Consider the following 19,941-nt stretch of genomic DNA (forward strand, 5'->3'; position numbering starts at 1 on the left):
AAAAAAAAAAAAAAAAAAAAAAAGGTGGTAGGTAAATGGCAACATGAAGTTAGGGTTCAGGGCAGTGTTATAAGAATGGAAAGGAGGTCATGAACCCAGAATGCCAGGGACTCGTCACATCTCTTATATTTGGTATTTGTAGGTGTGAATACTAGGGATTGGGCAAATTTCTAAAGAGCCGGATAGTAAATATTTTAGGCTTTGCCACTCAGAAATTGTTTCTGTTGCATATTCTTATTTGTTTTCAAATCCTTTAAAAATGTAAAAAATTTCTTTGCTCAGGGGCCATACAAAAACAGTGACCGAGTGTTAAACAGTTTGCTGACCCATGTATTGTTTTTATTATGAATTATATGTGATTGTACTTTTCTGTGACTTGTAAGTAACAGAAAGTACTTTTCTGTGACTTGTAAAGTTTACTTTGTAAAATTTATATGTACGTTTTCAGACCATTCTCCACCTGTACTTGAGTAATAGTAACTTTGTTTTGGAAAGTATTAAGATAATATATTATTATTATTTTTAAAATAGTGTCAGCATAATTGATTTATACTTTTCCATATGGTAATTACTTTTACATTTCTGAATAAAACTTTTACTTTTTTTTTGTGGTGGATTCAAGTTGAGTCAGCAGGTACTGGAGTTATTTGAAACATGTCAGCAGCAAATAAGTGATTTAAAGAAGAAAGAACTATGTCGAACACAGCTGCAGAGAGAAATTCAGCTGTTATTTCCACGTATGTTTCCCTATTTTGCATGCCCTATAGGTATATGCATTCCTATTTTAAATTTTATCTTAAAAAAATTTTTTTTAATAGGCACAGAACCAGTGCCTCTAGTTTAGATTTTAAATGCTCTTATAACTTTTCTTCTGTTTCTTTAGAAAGCAGACTTTTTTTGGTTGGGTCCTCTTTAAATGGATTTGGTACCCGGAGCAGTGATGGTGATTTATGCCTAGTTGTTAAGGAAGAACCAGTAAGTAAGGAAACATTTATTCCAAGTGTGTTTCTCAGGTTAATGGGTTAAGAAATTTTACATAAAAGTTACTGAGGAAAAAAACTTGCTTTGTTGTGATTACTTCTTTGAATTTTGTTTACCATAATTGTAGGAAACCTAGGAAATTTTTTATTTTTAAGGCATGTGCACAGTAAGCATAATTGGAGGTATAGCATTAATTTAATTATAAGTTTTTAAAGTGAGATGGCTTCACTATGTGTTGTTGTTGTTGTTCTTTTTTTAAGAGCTCTGCCTCTGTTTTGAAATGCCATTAGTTTGGATATGTTACCAGGATGCAGCAAAGCAGAGCATGTGGGCATGTGGCAATATTATCTTCTTGATACATTTCCTTTCCATTTGAATTCTCAGTGATTCTATTTTTAATCTTTACTTTTTTATTCCTTGAAAATGCTTGTTTTGGGAAAATAGACAGATTTCACTGAAATTTAGAATAAAACTATCATGTTTATTGAATTTAAAATATTTTTCTCTGACATTTTACCTTTGTGTTTTTCTTTTTCTTTAGCAACCGTATTGTGTTACTTAGTACAGGTTGAGTATTCCTTATCTGCAATGCTTGGAACCAGAGGTTTTTGGATTTGAGATTTTTTTATTTTGGAATACTTGCATTATACTTACCATTTGAACATCTCTGATCCAAAATCTGAAATGCTCCAATGAACATTTCCTTTGAGTATCATATCAACACTCAGAAAGTTTCAGATTTTGGATTTCATGTTTTTGGATTAGGGATGCTCAACCTGTAGTATGTTTATCTGAATTTCCTGTTAACTGACACTTCCATGTATAATATCGTAGTGATTGGTGTTCATTAAGCTGACTTGAGTCAGCCTCTTTAAGATGCTGAGGTTTCTTCTGAACTGCCAACGATTAAATTAAGTTCAGTATAATTTTAATATGCTTTATTATGTTTTACATCTTTAAAAACACAAAAAATTATTGAATGTTAATGTATATTTTTACTATTCATACTATTCTACTAGCAAAAATGACTTCTAGTTACTGCAAATCAGAAGGAGATTTATTCCAGAAAATGGTATTTTTCTGGGCTTTGAAATCATATGAAGAGAAAGTTTTAAAAAACCTCACATTATAAACATAGTGGAGAATACAGAATTGTAATTAAAACTTTTTTATGCTGCTAGATTATACTCAAGCACATCCCACTAATCCTCCAGTCTTATTCACGTTTCTAAATCATGTTGTCATAGCCTTTATACAAACTGAGACACTAGGTATGAACCTATCCTTGAGCAGCTTGCAGTCTAGTTTAGATAGGGTTAAAATTTTGTTTATTTTTGTTGGAGGTTGCTTTTTGTACATTTATACTGAAGGGAAAAATGGCATAGATGGCTGTTTCAGAATTTCTCTAAAATTTGTGCTCTAAGCTTAAAATCAGGAATTGATTTAGAAATGTAGATGTGAAAGATATCATTAAAGGTTGACCTTTTTCTATAATGTAATTTGGAAAAATAAATTATACCTTTAGTATATTGAAAACTCCAAAGGAAAGTATATCTTGTATGTTTTCTTTTTGTTGAGATACTTTAGGAAAATGAAACAGTAAGCTTAGATAATGAAAAAACACTTTATTTTTAACTTTTCAGTGTTTTTTTCAGGTAAATCAGAAGACTGAAGCACGGCATATACTCACCTTAGTCCATAAACACTTCTGTACTAGACTTTGTAAGTCTGACATGCCTTAAGTTTGTATGTCATCTGACATAACTTTATTTAAAATACCTCTTACATTATCTTCTGGTAAGAATTGTTTATTCTGGTCAGGATAGGTATAATATGGATCCTTTTTTCCAAATGAATTTCTTTTAACTTTTGATTAAAAAGATAAGTGATCATTTATTCAGCATATCTTTATTGCACTTACTGCAAAATATACCACCTGCTGCAGTGGGTGGGGGGTGATTAGAGATATATAAATTTTAGTTCTTTTTCTCAAAAATTGATAGGTCGTTAGGGAAATTAAAGCATGACTATAAGTAGTTATAATACAGAGTATCTATGAAGAGCCAAGAGTGTTGATACAGATAAAGTCCTGTAGGACTTGATTTGTGTGAGAGAGAAGTTCATCTGGCATGCAGTGATATGCATCTTTACTTGTTTTAAAAATATGATCACTGAACATGAGACCTAAATGTATTACTTAAACAGAAAGCAAATTGTTGACTTAAGCCATTTTATTTTAAGATTTTACTCTTTGGATAAACTGACTCTAAACAGTTTTTAATCCACATGTTAAGCCATCTCAAATAATTTCTTTTAAACTTCCACAGAATGTTCTAGAAAGTTGAAGTTATACTAACTGTGTGATATTGGAAGGACACTTGTTCATTTGTTTAACAGACATTCATTATGTGCCAGGGTTTGAGCTGGAAAATAAAGGTCAAGTAACAAGTCACTGTCTTTGAATAACTTACATTGTTGTAGGAGAGAAATAAATGAAATGATTTATTTCAGTGGACTTAGGTTTCTGCATTCTGAATTATTCTGTGAAATAAAAAGAATAATTCATACCTAAGTGGATTTTTAATAGCTATTTGAATCAAAATATTAAAAATGGAAGGGACCTTAAAGATCACATAATTCACATGAAGGTTTTTTTTTCTTTTGGTTATTTTTAATAGTTAAGGAAACTGGTGATCAATGGTTTTAGTAACTTGCCTCAAGTATAGTTTGTTGGTATCAGAGCCAGTTTGTTGATACTTACTACTCAAAACTTTTAACTCCTAATTTTATTTTTCTGAATTCCTGCACATAAATTCTATTTTGAAGCTTGATATATTCCTTTTTTTTTTTTTTTTGAGACAGAGTCTTGCTCTGTCACCCAGGCTGGAGTGCAGTGGCATGATCGCAGGTCACTGCAACCTCTGCCTCCCTGGTTTAAGCAATTCTCATGCCTCAGCCTCCCGAGTAGCTGGGATTACAGGCATGTGCCACCTCACCTGGGTAATTTTTGTATTTTTAGTAGAGATGGGGTTTTGCCATGTTGGCGAGGCTGGTCTAGAACTCCTGGCCTCAAGTGATACATCCCCCTTGGCCTCCTAAAGTGCTTGGATTACAGGCATGAGCTACCGAGCCCAGCTAATATATATATATATATATATATATATATATATATATATACACACACACACATATATATACACACTATAATTTTGATGGTAAAATATTATAACAGAAAATTTTCAGGTTTTAAAAAATCCTGGTGCTACTTTTTCTGTAGTCAAATTAGAAAATTGCTCATTTGGGAAAGATTTTCAGAATTTCATTTTTACACACTTCTGTATTTTCCTCATTTTCTAGGATGAGCGTGTATTACTTTTAACTCAATACATTTTTAGTTTGATGGAATAAAAATATGTATATACATTTTATTATATATTGTATATGATATGTGTATATATGTAATACATACATGTATATGTATTTGAATTTCCTATCAACTGATACTCCTGTGTATAATAGCACAATAATTGGTGTTCACTAAACTGACCTGAGTTTTTCACCTGTAGAGATCATGTGTATATAACTATATGTATTTTTCACTCAGAGAGATCACACTTGCTGAATGTGTCCCAGCCCTGTGTTTCATGTTGCAAAAAGCATTTCCACACTTAAGACTCTGTAAATATGATTTCTACAGTTACCATGATACCTTACTGTGTGCTGTACCAAAATTATTCCCTCTGCTGCTAACCTAGATATATTTTCACTCTTACAGTGGTCTGATGAACTTCTTTATAGATACTATATTAGACCACATTCCGGAAAATAACTTGAATATGAAGCCCCCTAACTGGTATTACTGGAGCCTACAATCTTAGAAGAGTTTGATAATGTCCTCACTTGTTTTCTTTTTCAAAGACATTTTCTTAAATTATTTTAGCTTAGTAAATACTATTTTTTTAAAAATGTGCATTGGAACACTATGAATTCTAGAAACATTTGCAGATATTCACATTATCTTTTATCTTTCAGCAGGCTACATTGAGAGACCTCAGCTGATTCGAGCAAAAGTGCCAATTGTGAAGTTCAGGGATAAAGTCAGGTAAGTAATTAATGAGCTTTGATATTCATCTGATAAAGATAATTAAGAAATATATAGGCTGGGCGCGGTGGCTCACGCCTGTAATCTCAGCACTTTGGGAGGCTGAGGTGGGCGGATCACGAGGTCAAGAGATCAAGACCATCCTGGCCAACGTGGTGAAACCCTGTCTCTACAAAAAATACAAAAATTAGCCGGGTGTGGTGTCATGCGCCTGTGGTCCCAGCTACTCAGGAGGCTGAGGTGAAAGAATTACTTGAACCCAGGAGGCGGAGGTTGCAGTGAGCCGAGATTGCGCCACTGCACTCCAGCCTGGTGACAGAGCAAGACTCTGTCTCAAGAAAAAAAAAAGAAATATATGTTGTAGCATTATAGCTTATCTTCATCAGTTTTTAGAAATCATTTGACTTGGTGTTTGAAATGGTTTTTTAAAATTGAGCAATACTTTCTTATGCTTAACTGTACTTAGCTATCCTGCTTGACATTTTGAATATGTGAGACTATCCAATTTAAAGAATATGTACATATTTATATTTTAGATTTTTAAGTGATCTCTTGCCTTTTGGAAGTGTAATGCATTCTGATTAACATAATTAATTAAATTTGACATAAACTAATATCAAGGGGTTTGTTGTCAATACAATTATGATTAAACAAGTTATGTTTCATTTTAATGAAAGATACATATAATACCTAGAGTAATAGATATGAAAGTAAAACAGCAAAATATACTTGTTCCATTTCAGAATTTACATTTATATATTCTACCATCCTGGGTTCTGAATTTCTTATGGATATTGGAATTGGGATCTTTTATATAATATCTGAATATAAAATGTAAATAGATGTTGATTATTTCATTAATTAAAAAGATTTGTTACTGTTTTCTAAAAATAGGATTGTGACAGATTTCATAAAATTTGTCCATTTTTACAAATTAAAACTGAAATTATGCCCACAAACACACATACGTTGTTGATCCTTATTTTTCATAGATTGTGTTTTCACTAATTTGCCTACTTGCTGAAAGTTATTTGTAACTCCCCACATCCATATTCATACGCTTTAGCAGTCATTTGTGGACATACACAGAGTGGTGAAAATTTCGAATCCCCTAATACCATGTTCCCAACTGAGGTAGAGTAAGGTGATACACTGTGTTCTTGTTCAGCTTCATACTGTAAACAAATAACCTTCTCACAGTCTAATTAATGCCGTATTTCACGTTTTGTGCTTTTTTTGCTGTTTAGAATGGCCCCCAAGCATAGTGCTGAGTTACTTTCTAGTGTCCCCATGTGCAAGAAGGCTGTGATGGTGCCCTATGGAGAAAATATGTGTTAGGTAGGCTTTGCTCAGGCATGGGTTATAGTACTCTTGGCCATGAGTCCACTGTTCATGAATCAACCATATATATTAAATACAGTATCCTCAAACAGAAACGCAACATAAAACTTGGTTCCGTATTGACGAGTTTATGAAAATGTGACCGGGCTGGCAGAAACCTAACCCTTTGCTTACCCTAGGATCGATGGTATAGTATTCACTAATTCAGTGTTTGCAGCAACTTTATAGAATGTAGCTACTATGAATGATGAAAATTGACTAAATATATGTATTTTAAACAAACCTTAATGCCAGACTCAAGCCATTCCTTTATATAGCTAAACATCTATCAGATCTATAAATATTTATCAAATTTCTGCCAAGTAAATTGTGTCAGATTTTCCTAAAGTAAATATAAAATATATAGAGAGATAAAAAAGTTATAATACTAGCTAATTATACTAGTTTTTAATAATACGTGGTTGTAGTCATAGTTACAGAAACAGTTTTATTCTTTTTCTATTTAAGGTTATCTTACAAACTTTTTTTGTTCTTTAGCATTTTTTTAAGAGACAGGGTCTTACCTTGTTGCCCAGTCTGGAGTGCAGTAGCATGATCATAGTTCAATGTAACCACAAATGCCTGGACTCAAGTGATCCTCCAATCTCAGCTTCCTGAGTAGATAGGACTACAGGCACACACTACCACACCGGGTTAAGTTTTGTATTTTTGGTAGAGACAGGGTCTCGCCATATTGCCCAGGCTAGTCTTGAACCCCTGACCTCAGGCAATCCTCCTACCTTAGCCTCCCAAGGTCCTGAAATTACAGGAGTGTGCCACTGCACCTGACCAAATCATACTTTCCAACAGAACCACATATTAATATTTCGTTATATGATTAAGTGTTGTTCTACAGCATCATTTTTAATGGCTTTATAGTATTTGAGTGAATAAATTGTCCTTAACTTAACCACCCCGCTGTGTTTGAACATTTGGTTTGTTTCTAGTTTTTAGATAGCACAAATAAGCATTTTGTGCATAAATTCTTTCCATACCAAGGATCACTTTTTTAGTATTTCCAGAAGTAGTATTTGAAGCAAGTACTGTGGGTAGTTTTAAAGCCCTGAATTCAGTTTTGGAAAAGTTTTTAACTGCAGACTAGTTGCCATCTAAGTGTTTTTCTTTTCTATTGAGTTACTATGTGGATGTAGTGTAAATTGGCTTCAGTGTTAGACTTACACAAAGAATGTAACTCTATTGTTACTATAAGTTTCCCAAAGCCAAATAATGTGTAGTATCTGAAGTGTTAATATTACTATCCTTTTTTTTTTTTTTTTTTGAGATGGAGTCTTGCTCTTTCGCCCAGGCAACTCCTGGGTGCAAGTGATTCTCCTGCCTCAGCCTCCCAAGTAGCTGGGAATACAGGCACACCCCACCATGCCCAGCTAATTTTTGTATTTTTAGTAGAGATGGGCTTTCACCATGTTGGCCAGGATGGTCTCCATATCTTGACCTCATGATCCACCCGCCTTGGCCTCCCAAAGTGCTGGGATTACAGGCATGAGCCACTATGTTGGCCACTACTGTCCATTTTTATTAATATACATGGATAGTGGAAAGATTGTAAGATTTCTGTTGTTCCCCCAAATAAGAAAGACTGAAACGGTAGATTTGAAATTTTATAATTAAAAGCTATAATTAATATAGAAATGAATTTGGTTTTTATTTTAGACAGTTTTTTCAAAGAAAAGTTTAGTGTTTAGAAGTTGTGACCTTATATGGGTATAAGTAGAACTGACTTTCATAAAGTAATCTTTGATTTTTGTATGAGTTTAGCCATTCTTTGTAGATTGCATCATTATTGCTCTATTTTCTAAATTATGAACTGCATATATTTGCTTTCAAAGAAGTAACCATTATGTGTTTGCTAATTTACTAGCCTTTTTAGAGGAAATATAATATGTAGACAGAGCTTTTAAATTTTTTCCCCTGTATTTTTATTTTTATTTATTTTTATTTATTTATTTATTTATTTATTATTATTATTTTTTAAAGACGGGGTTTCACTGTGTTTGTCAGGCTGGTCTTGAGTTCCCGACCTCAGGTGATCTGCCCGCGTTGGCCTCCAAAGTGCTTGGATTACAGGCGTGAGCCACCATCATTATTGCTCTATTTTCTATATTATGAACTGCATATATTTGCTTTCAAAGAAGTAACCATTATGTGTTTGCTAATTTACTAGCCTTTTTAGAGGAAATATAATATGTAGACAGAACTTTTAAATTTTTTCCCCTGTATTTTATTTGGATTTTTATTCCTGTTGTTTTAAAATATATGATGCTATAATTCCAGATTATTTGAGAATATGTAACTTAATGGGATAACTTGCTCAGAAATGTTTTTGGTTACATAGTTTTGTTTATCTGGAAACGATTGTGAGATTTAAAAATTTCCAGCTGGGTGTGGTGACTCCTAGCTATAATACCGGTGATTTGGGAGGCTGAGGTGTGGGGGGATTGCTTGAGCCTAGGAGCTCGAGGCTGCAGTGAGCTATGATTGTGCTACTGCACTCCAGCCTGGGCCGCAGAGTGAGACTTCCATCTCTTTAAAAAAAAAAAATTTTTTAATCTTCTTTGGGTAATTGGAACCTTTAGCAGTATGTTACTGATCTTTCCACTGTAATCTTATTTTATATGTTTAGTACACATCAAATCACATTAAAATAACATACTATTTGTTCATTTAGTATCATTTTAAAAACGCAGATCTGTGGCCTTTGGGCCCATGCTATTTTGCACTGTGGGATGGATGAGCATAAATTTAGTTAGTAGGAAGGAAGTTTATTCATACTTCAGCTAAAGTTTATTTATTTATTTATTTTTTCTTAAATAGTTGTGTGGAATTTGACCTGAATGTAAACAATATTGTTGGAATAAGAAACACATTCCTTCTCAGAACTTATGCATACCGTAAGTTTTTGGTTTGTTTCTAAAATATTATCAGCCTCTTTTTTCTTTATTCATTTTTAAAGATGTTTGTTGTAAATAGTGACATCTCTTTAGTTGTATTTAAGTATAATGTATCTTATTTTATTTGTATATGTTTCTACACTAAAATCATATACTATCAGTTATAGGTGAATCAAGTGGCATTTAATAATTCATAATTTTTAAAAGGTAAACTAAGGTAAGTTTTAGACATAAGACACATTTATGGTGAACAAATACAGTGTGTAATATACACGGAGACAGTGTTCTTTATTTTGGCACGGCGCTGGGAAATGATGTAGACTTTCAAAGAAACTATAATGTCTCTTACCATGTTTAAGTTTTAATTTTACTTTCAGTTGAAAATCGAGTTCGTCCGTTAGTGCTGGTGATTAAGAAGTGGGCAAGTCACCATCAGATTAATGATGCCAGTCGTGGTACTTTAAGCAGCTATAGTCTTGTATTGATGGTTTTGCACTATTTACAAAGTAAGTATAATGGGGTTTTACCCAATTTTTAAAAGTAAAAGGCACTTAACTTTGTTATGATGTCTTCTCTCTTGACCCTGTTTTCAAATAGTATTGTTTTAAAAAGTTCTTTCTAAGGTCCATAAAACATATTTCCTGTTTTGCTGCTTTGAACAAATGTTTTAGAAATGTTATTCCTTGGAAAATATTAAGAAGTTTCACTGTGTTTTTATTTTTTGTAAGTTTTTCTATAGTCACTTTTGTTTTCAAAGAACTTTCATCACTGAATTGTGGACCCATTATCTTGAGGCAGACGAATGTTCAAAAGGCCTGTAAAAGTTAGCTCAAGAACCATTCATCATACGTTAATTTAATTTGAGACAGGAATTAAAGTATTTTCCTTTTGGTTAAAGAAACTTTTAATCTCTGTGAGTTGCCGTCTTCAACTAGATTTTATCTTTATAGGACTGTTGTATCAGATTGGCTCCCAAATTTTAATTTTGTCTGGTTAGTCATTGTTGATGAGGCCATTCTGGTAAGAGCTATACTTTTGTTGCATGCATAGTGGCAAACAGTAATAAGCGAACACTTGTAATTTGGACCATTCATAAGATAACTGAGAATTTTTACGGTATTGAAAATTCCCTAGAACTATAGGACAGACTAACTAGATCTAATTGGAACCTTTACTTTCATTATTTCTCATAAAAAAGGTATATAACAATCCAAGAAATAAACATTAAGCCATTTTATGCTTTCTACTCAGCTGGACATCAAGAATTGTTAAAAGATGGATGCATCTACTGTTTTGTACTTACTAGACCAGGAGACTGAGATGTTTAATGATTAACTGACCAACTAAACGTAGGAATATCTGGTGATATGAAGACTGAGTGAAAGACTTTGTGAATGTAGTAGAAGACTGTTTGGCAGAATGTCTGGGGCTTGATCTGTTCTGGGTTGATAATATCTCCACAGCTTAGAATTTTGGTTTCCAAAGATGACAATCATAGGAGAAAATGTATTTTAGCATATATAATACTCATTTCTTCATTTCATGAATATGTATAGAATGCCTACCAAATAAATGCTAGGTAATCTCGGATTTGGGAATACAGCAGTGAACAAAATACAAAAACAATTGTCTTCTTCATGAAGCTTACATTTTCGACTTGTAAAATGTCACATTTTCATAGCTGTTACCTACCAAAACATGTGAATTATTAAACAACTCACAGATTACTAATAAAATGTGACATTTTTACCACCATTGTGAATTGAGCTCTGATAGAGCAATATCAATGTGTGATATGCTCAATAACAAATTGTTACAGTGTAGTCATTAAAAAATACCTATTGAAAAATACCCTTTTATTGCATTGTTTGGTGCTTTTTGTATTTAGATTCTGAAAGAGATAACAGAGACAATATTAGCAGTTTTGTCAGCGGCAGCTTGGGCTTGGAAAGTTGAGATGATCTGATGCCCTTGCAGCTGTGTTTCTGTACTGAGGATACTGGGAACTGGGAAAAGGAGAAGGTACCCTTTCCTTGCGATGTGGATCAGAAATGGTTAGGGTTGGAGATTACAATTTTGTATAACCTAATTCCTGGTAGAATGGGCTTCTTTGGATAGGGATTGAGGATGATACCCAAATTGAGAATTTCTTTCTTTCTTTTTCTTTTCTTTTTTGAGACAGAGTTTTGCTCTGTTTGCCCAGGCTGGAATGCAGTGGTGCAGTCTTGGCTCACTGCAACCTCTGCCTCCTGGGTTCAAGCGATTCTCCTGCCTCAGCCTCCCGAGTAGCTGGAATTACAGGTGCCTGCCACCATACCTAGCTAATTTTGGTATTTTTAGTAGAGATGGGGTTTCACCACGTTGGCCAGGCTGGTCTCTAACTCCTGACCTCAAGTGACCTGCCCACCTCGGCCTCCCAAAGTGCTGGGATTACAGGCGTGAGCCACTGCACCCCACCAAGAATTTCTTTATAGTGAGTCATTTCTACCAATAGGAGGATAGACAGAAGTGATTGGGACAGAAACAAAGATTGTCCTACCAGTGCTTTAGAAAAGAGTAGTTCACAGGTAAGATTGGTTGTGAGGAATTCTCTATTTTGTTTCAAAATTATTATGTTTAAAATAATGCTTAAAATGTAGTGATATTAAGATAGTTATTTGACATTTTAAAATTCATTTTGAATAAGTTGTGCATACATATCATAGAAAATCCTGAGAATATACTGAAGTGGACAGAAAAAAATACATGTATATTTTCATACTCAAAGATTGTTATTGTCAGTATTTTATTTTTTTCGGCTTTTGTTTTCTTTACAAAGGTTTAAAAATGTTTAGCCAAACATTAAATGTCAAGTTCAGGTCTTTTAATTCCAAAAGTTGGGGACAAATGAATAAAGGGTGTATGTTCTTTTTTCTTCTACAAAAACATGGTTTTCTTAAATAATGTTCTTACATTTTCTTTTACCTGTTCATTACATGATTCTCAGACTTAGATTTCAAGGAATAGTAATTTCCAAAAAAAAAAAAGAACCAAACTAGAGTTTTTATTTGCTATGTTAAGTATCGGAACCAAAAAATTGCTACCAATTACTACCATTACTTTTTAAAGATAGTGCATAAAATACCAAAAAAGAAATGATAGAATCTCATAATAATGAACAGACCATCACAAAAAACAGTGTAATTGTTACACCCTCCCCACTTTTGGCACACAAACACAGGTTTTAATTTTTTTAGTTTATCACAGCTTAGTAACCTTTCCCCTATGGTGGAGAATTAGGGGAGCATTTTTTCATATTAATTGGAGTAATCTTAGAGCCAGCTAGTTCTCAAGAAAATCTTGATTCTACCTTTAGACACATCTTCATCACACCTTTGTCTGGAGGTAGGGTGCCATTATTTGACCAAAGTGTTTATGTTAATATTCTTAATCTTCATAGTATGTCAACCTTTTCCCTTCTTGGTAATCAAAATTTTATGGTATACTCCTAGGGTAAAATTGGCATTCTACATTCTTGACAGAGAATATAATCTTAAACTCTGTCCTATTATTTATAAAAGTTCACTTGAACATGTATTACAGACATAGGGGTTAATATTCTTAAATTGGCAGTTTTAAAAAATGACAGAATGGAATACTCAGTCATGCTGAGAGTGTTGATTTGGTACAGCCTTTTAGAAAGCAGTGTTGCAATATTTATGTTTATATCTTTTCACTTGTTTCATTTCTAGAAATTTATTCTAATGTAATAGTGGTGAATATATGGATTTATATATAAGGCTATTTTTATGTTATGTAAATAATAAAAGATTAGAACTCTAAATTTTCTAGAACAGGGGAATGGTTAAATTAATTATGATACCCTAATATAAGATCTACATCAAATACTAAAAAGGTAGATGCCAAAATTGTATCAGACCGTTATAGTGAAGTTCTCTATACTTCACTGTACTTGCAGATGTTTTATAATACATGAGAATATATTTTCCTTTGGATGCTGGTCTCAAATGATTTTTTTTGATTTATCAAGAGAGACAAAATAGTTTAAATGGGCCAGTCATCAGTTTTATGAATCAGTCATTAGAGAGGTTTGATAATCTTCTTTAGTGTTAACATTTTTCAGGCTAATCTTAGTACATGTAGTTTTATTACTGACCAGTCTTGAATATATACTGGTTTGATGATAGATTTTCCCCCTAAAAGAATTTAAAACATATCATGTTGGCTATTTTAGATACTACTCTGTGTGTCATTAATCATTTTTGTTTAGTTTTACAAAATATATGTAAATCTCAGACATAATGTTACTTTATAATATATGTATATTCAGGTGAACCCTAAACATATTTTTTTAGTGAACTCTGTCCTCCTATGATTGCAGTCTACTTTCATTAAAAATGGAATAGGAGGATTTCTTATATATATAAAATATAAAAAATGTGTAGCACTCACCACCATTCAATGTCTATTTATGTTTTAGTTGTGATTTAAAGATGAGATTTGACTAAAGCATGTAGCACACATGGACATTCATAATATGTGCCGTACTCCTTAATTTTTACTGATTACCTTAGAAGTTTTAAATTACACTTCTTTAGATAAATGTACATTAATCACAGGTGCCCCAATGTGCTGTTGAAAGGAAATTAAAAATTTTAAATTATGCTGAGTGTGGTGGCTCACACCTGTAATCCCAGCACCTTGGGAGGCCAAGGTGGGCTAGTAATGAGGTCAGGAGTTCAAGAGCAGCCTGGCCAACATGTTGAAACCCTGTTTCTACTAAAAATACAAAAACTAGCTGGGTGTGGTGGTGGGTGCTTGTTATCCCAGCCACTTGGGTGGCTGAGGCAGGAGAATCGCTTGAAACTGGAAGGCAGAGGTTGCAGTATACTGAGATTGTGCCTGTGTACTCCAGCCTGGGCAAAAGAGCAAAACTCAGTCTCAAAAATAAATTTTTTTTTTTTTAAATTAGGGCCAGGCACAGTGGCTCATGCCTGTAATCTCAAGTGCTTTGGGAGGCTGAGGTAGGGGGACTGCTTGAGGCCAGGAGTTTGAGACCAGCCTGGGCAACATAATGAGATTCCCCCACATCTACACGAATAAAAAATAAAAAAATTAATTGGGCCTGGCTACTCAGGAGGCTGAAGTAGGAGGATTGTTGGAGCCCAGGAGTTTGAGTTTGTGGTGAGCTATGATTATGCCACTGCGTTCCAGCCTGGGCAGCAGAGTGAGACTGTCTCTTAACAAAACAAAAAAATTAAACATTACTATTTTGCCATTGTAATAAAATCATATTAAAATTTAGTTTAGATTTTGCCAAACATTTGATTTTTTACAGGGTGGTCCCATTTCCTGAAGTGGTTTGTAATTAATGGCACTGCAATCAGCCATTCCTAGGTCTTTCTTGGACATCAGCTACCCAGAGCTAATGTGTTCCATACTGGCAAATTTAAGCTACTCCTCCCTAGAAGAAATGAGAGTGATTTAAATAGATAGTTGCTTTTCTTGGCAGTATCACATAACAGTGAGGTAAAAGGGCAAGCAAGAGTCTGCGAGGTGTATTGAGCAGTTCCAGCTCTGTCACAAGAAACTAGTTTTTGTGACTTTGGTCAAGTTATTGTACCTCACTGGCCTTAATTTCACCTGTAACACAAACAGTTGCATTAAATGACCTTTATGTTTTGTTTAACTTCTTTAATGCTTTAATATCTTTTCTGCCATAAACAGAGAAAGGAAATAGGTCCTCTGTATGTAGAAAGGTTAAAAAGATAACATATTTCCCAGAATAAATTTCAATACTCAGTAATTGATTACAGATATTTGAAGATGACTGATCAAAGTATGAGGGGGAATTAAGAAGAGATTTTAATTATAATGTAAGATTAAGAGTTAATGAAAAAGGAGGCGGGGTGTGGTGGCTCATGCCTGTTAATCCCAGCACTTTGGGAGGCCAAAGCAGGTGGATCAGTTGAGGTCAGGAGTTCGAGACCATCCTTACCAACATGGTGAAACCCCATGTCTACTAAAAATACAAAATTAGTCAGGCGTGGTGGTGTGCACCTGTAATCCCAGCTATTTGGGAGGCTGAGGCAGTCAAATCACTTGAATCCAGGAGGTGGAGGTTGCAGTGAGCCTAGATCACGTCATTGCACTCCAGCCTGGGCAATGAGAGGGAAACTCCATCTCAAAAAAAAAAATTAATGAAAAAGGTAAGATCATCAATTGACTAGAAATAATAACATTAATGAATATTCATGGAATGTTTACCATATTCCTAGGCACTGAGCTTTCTGGTAGGCATTTTAAAATTGTCCTTATTGAGCAACATGGCAAAACCCCATCTCTACTAAAATACAAAAATTAGCCGGATGTGGTGGTGTACACTTGTAATCCCAGCTAGTGGGGTGGCTGAGGCAAAAGGATTGCTTGAATCTGGAAAGTGGAGGCTGCAGTGAGCTGAGATCGTGCCACCGTACTCCAGTCTGGGTGACAGAATGAGACCCTGTCTCAAAAAAAAAAAAAAAAAATAAGTAAATAAAATTGTCCTTGTATTTTCAAAATTAATGATTCTTAGTACAATTGGAGATCTGCTATTTAAAATTTAAATTTTTGATATATCTGTATGGAAAGTTTGTAGGTATAAATTTGTGGGGCCCCTCCCAGCAAGCTGTCATGTAAGCTACAGGCAAAGTAAAATCTTGCAGATTAGCTATATTCAAGGCATTACCTATTAATCATGTACTCTAATAATGAGCTTTTGTTTTGTTTTTAGTTTGCTTTTGAGAGAAAAATTTAATGGATGACTTGTAGTCCAAAATTCTGAAGTTAAAATAGATATTATAGATTAGATTTTTCCAGAATTTATGTTGTTTTGGAGTAAGATACACATTTTAAAAACTGTTAGTCTCAATGAGTATACTTAGTATACTCATTGAAACTAATATCAGGATATTGCTAATAAATAACTGCTGCGGTACACTAATTGCTTCTCTAATGCCTAGTGTTTATAAATCTTCTAATGTCATAAGATAAATAATTTACTTAATGATACTGCCTCCAAAATCTTCTAAATTGCTGAGTTCTAAAAGCTCTTTTGTCCATTGAAAGATCCTCAACCAGTGGCTAGTATTTGTTTTTCTCTCCTAGCATTCTAGTTATAGTACCAGAATGAGATAAAGTCTCTTTATTCTAATTCTCTTGTTTTTTTTTGAGACAGAGTCTTGCTCTGTTGCCCAGGCTGCAGTGCAATGACACGATCTTGGCTCACTGCAACCTCCGCCTCCTGGGTTCAAGAGATTCTCCTGCGTCAGCCTCCTGAGTAGCTGGGATTACAGGTGTGCGCCACCATGCCCAGAAAATTTTTGTATTTTTTGTAGAGACAGGGTTTCACCTTGTTGGTCATGCTGATCTTGAACTCCTAACCTCGTGATCCACCCACCTCGGCCTCCCAAAGTGCTGTGATTACTCATGTGAACCACTTCGCCCGGCCTTATTCTAATTCTCTGTAATCTTTTCTTTATCCTTTGTTTTATTATACTTATAGTATATTAGGATATTCAATGGGAAAGGAATATAAGTTTTAAAGTAAACTAATTTCTTATAAGATTTTCCAATTTGACTTCCGTATTATAACCAAAATTATTAGAAAGCCATTAAAAAGTGTTATATATCTAGAGACATTAGAATTAAAGTGAGTGGGGTTTGAGTTTACTTGGCAGGTCTTCTAGAATGTTAAGTGTTTGAATGCCTCTTAGGGGAAAGGAATATATATGTATCCTCACTTCCTAAGAGTGAGTCTGGTAAGTAATGATTGAGTTTTTTCTACTAATATTCTCAGTTGTATACTGAGAACATGCAGATATATTATGGAATTTTATTTATACCAGTCTTCAACTTGGCGATGAAATGTGATACAGAAGGGAAATTTAAATAAAGCATCCTACTTTGTACTATGTAGTAAAAATTTATACCCTTGTAATTATAGTTGGAAACCATGTAAGTTGGTCATAATGGTTCATTATATGTACATTAATATATTTCAGAAGACATGTTTTTAAATTTTTGCTAAATCACACATTGAAAGTGAGTTAATATGCTTTGTTACTAAGTTTGTATAGTTAAGTTATACATAGTGTATTCCTAATTCTTAAATACTTTCTAATTCTTAAATTTGAAAATGGATTACTTGTATTTTACCATACTCATGACATTATATTTTACAGTTATTTCTTATATTATGAATATTAGACACCGTTGTACAGTTATTTCTTATATTATGAATATTAGGCACTTTGCCTTTTTATATTTTTTTCATATTAAAACAATGTAAAATTACTGTTAATGCATTTAGTGAGACTGAATTTATTTAAAATGATTGAATGGTGAAGGATGATAAAAATATGGTAGTAACATGAGGATAATGATTTATTTGTATGAAATTTTATTTTATAGCAGATTAGGTTTCTAATCTGCTATATGTACTTAGATTTTTAACTTTTGCTGAGCATTCTTTAAAAAATGTAGTAATGAGGTTAAAGATTTTTTTTTCAGTTTGATTTTTTGTTGTTGTTTGTAATATATCGGTTTCCTGGAACAATTTCAATTTTGGTATTGTTAGTGGAAATTATATAATAAAGGGGCAGTTAAACTGTTTTTCTCTCCTAGTGTCACTGAGCTATATTTAAAAAATTACAGTTTTTGATTGCTACATCCATCTTAATAATGTCCATTCAGTATCTGTAGAGCAATCCTTGTCTTGGTTATTTTGTGTGTATGTCTGATGTTGGACAAATTACATGTGTCCCTTTATTGATAGCCTGTTATTCTAAAACCATGTGAGGAATGTTGGTTTACATAGGGATATATATATAGTGTATTAATAAAACCTTAATTTTTCAACTTACATATGTTTTAAATACAAACTTTTATGGATCAGAATTAATTTCATGAAATATTTGAAAACTGTTGAGTTTTAGCATAAACCCTTATAGTCTCATACCTGGGATGTAGCTGACAAATTATTGCATTGTAAAATGAATCATGTGAATCACGGAAGCTTTAAACTTTTTCTTTTTATAGCCCTACCTGAACCCATCCTTCCATCCCTCCAAAAAATTTACCCAGTAAGTGTTTCTTATAAATTATTATAATACATTTTATGTCAAGTGTATGTAGAACTATTATAAGTAGTATTAATGTAACTATAAAAGTAGTAAGGCAAAGTACATGATAACGTTTTCTATATAGACTAAGGCATTTACCAGGAGAACATTTAAAATGTTTCATATACTTTTTCAGAAAACTCTCATACGTTATTTTGTTATTGGCAGACTGGTCAGTTGTGTTAATGGTGGAATTTGTTTTGCATGATGCTCAAGATTATCGCTAATGGATATTAAATATCCTCAGTTGGTTAAGACCCATTTGGCCTTATTCTAGTTTTATTCCTACTATTTTAAAATACAGCTTCACAGCATTTCTTTAGTTAGTAACTCAGACATTTTTTAGCCCAGTATATTTAACTTTGAAAAGCATGGGGAAAAGAAGTTGAACAATTAGATAATCTTTTTATCTTTAATTTGATCTTGCCAAGTAATAAACTAAAACAGGTAATATTAGTACACTATTCTTGTCTGTGTAATACTATGAATCCTGCTGACATTAATTGGAAATATTCAAGAAATGAAGTGCTACTACTAGAAAAAAATCTAGTATATACTTAGTTTGAGTTTAGAGACACATAGGTTATATACGTATTCATAATCTATACGAATCCTTGTGTTTCTTTTTCAGTTTTCCTGTGTTCTTTCTCCAAGATTCTCTGTTTCTTTGTTTTATAGTCCTACCATTAGTGTTTTCCTCCATAGTCATTGTTTTTCCTGGGTTTATTTGGAAATATATTTAAGCTAATTGTTTAGAATGTTTGACTAATCTGAAACCACATAATTTTTACATGTTGGTTTCATATACTTACAAGAAGAGATGCCTTCTAAACTTACTAAATGGTCATCTTACAAAGGGAAGTATAACCAGCCTAGAAGATTAATTTTCAAAAACCTATTTATTTTGTCACACAAAATAAAACAAATTTGCTTGACGTGGAACATCAATGAAATATAGTTTAATATCTGATAATTGAGAAGAGCTGATGTTCTTGGTTTTGAACATACGTTACTATTGTAATGCACACATGCAAGTTGCCAGATAATAAAGGGTCATTTTAATAAAGCCTTACTATAGTGCAGATCTCCCATTTTGTGGAAGGTCATCTACTAGAAGAGACTATAACAAGAGCCTTTTATAATCTTGCTATCTCAGCTTCCTTTTTTTTATTATTATTATACTTCAAGTTCTGGGGTACATGTGCAGATCATGTAGGATTGTTACATAGGTATACACATGCTGTGGTGGTTTGTTGCATCCATACCCCCGTCACCTACATTAGGTATTTCTCCTAATGTTATTCCTCCCCAATCCTTCTGCTATAATGAAGAATTATTATCATGAGTTTCCAGTATATCTAAGGATTAGTCTTTATGCTCTCTTAAACATGAGAAAGAATCCAAGTAC

General features: G+C 33.3%; 1 protein-coding gene across 12 annotated transcripts in view; it reads left to right on the top strand.

Moving 5' to 3' along the window:
• The window catches only part of TENT2 (terminal nucleotidyltransferase 2), a 78,630-nt gene that overhangs the window by 33,122 nt on the left and 25,567 nt on the right, over positions 1-19,941 (top strand). For 4 of the 12 annotated variants that reach the window (XR_010342605.1, XM_064376078.1, XM_064376077.1 and 1 more), the window contains exons 6-12: positions 623-767; positions 884-975; positions 2,625-2,703; positions 5,014-5,083; positions 9,296-9,372; positions 9,750-9,878; positions 18,451-18,494. Coding sequence is in view for 11 of the 12 variants with exons in the window: in XM_064376078.1 (XP_064232148.1) it covers positions 623-767; positions 884-975; positions 2,625-2,703; positions 5,014-5,083; positions 9,296-9,372; positions 9,750-9,878; positions 18,451-18,494 (636 nt within the window). In the remaining variant the exon portion in view is untranslated. The remainder of the gene's footprint in view (positions 1-622; positions 768-883; positions 976-2,624; positions 2,704-5,013; positions 5,084-9,295; positions 9,373-9,749; positions 9,879-18,450; positions 18,495-19,941) is intronic. The other 8 variants (XM_064376080.1, XM_021673227.2, XM_064376082.1 and 5 more) reach the window with 5 other exon arrangements.

The sequence above is a fragment of the Aotus nancymaae genome, unplaced genomic scaffold (assembly GCF_030222135.1).
Source record: "Aotus nancymaae isolate 86718 unplaced genomic scaffold, 86718_ANA_hifiasm-v0.15.2.pri h1tg000014l, whole genome shotgun sequence".
NCBI classification, from domain to species: domain Eukaryota; kingdom Metazoa; phylum Chordata; class Mammalia; order Primates; family Aotidae; genus Aotus; species Aotus nancymaae.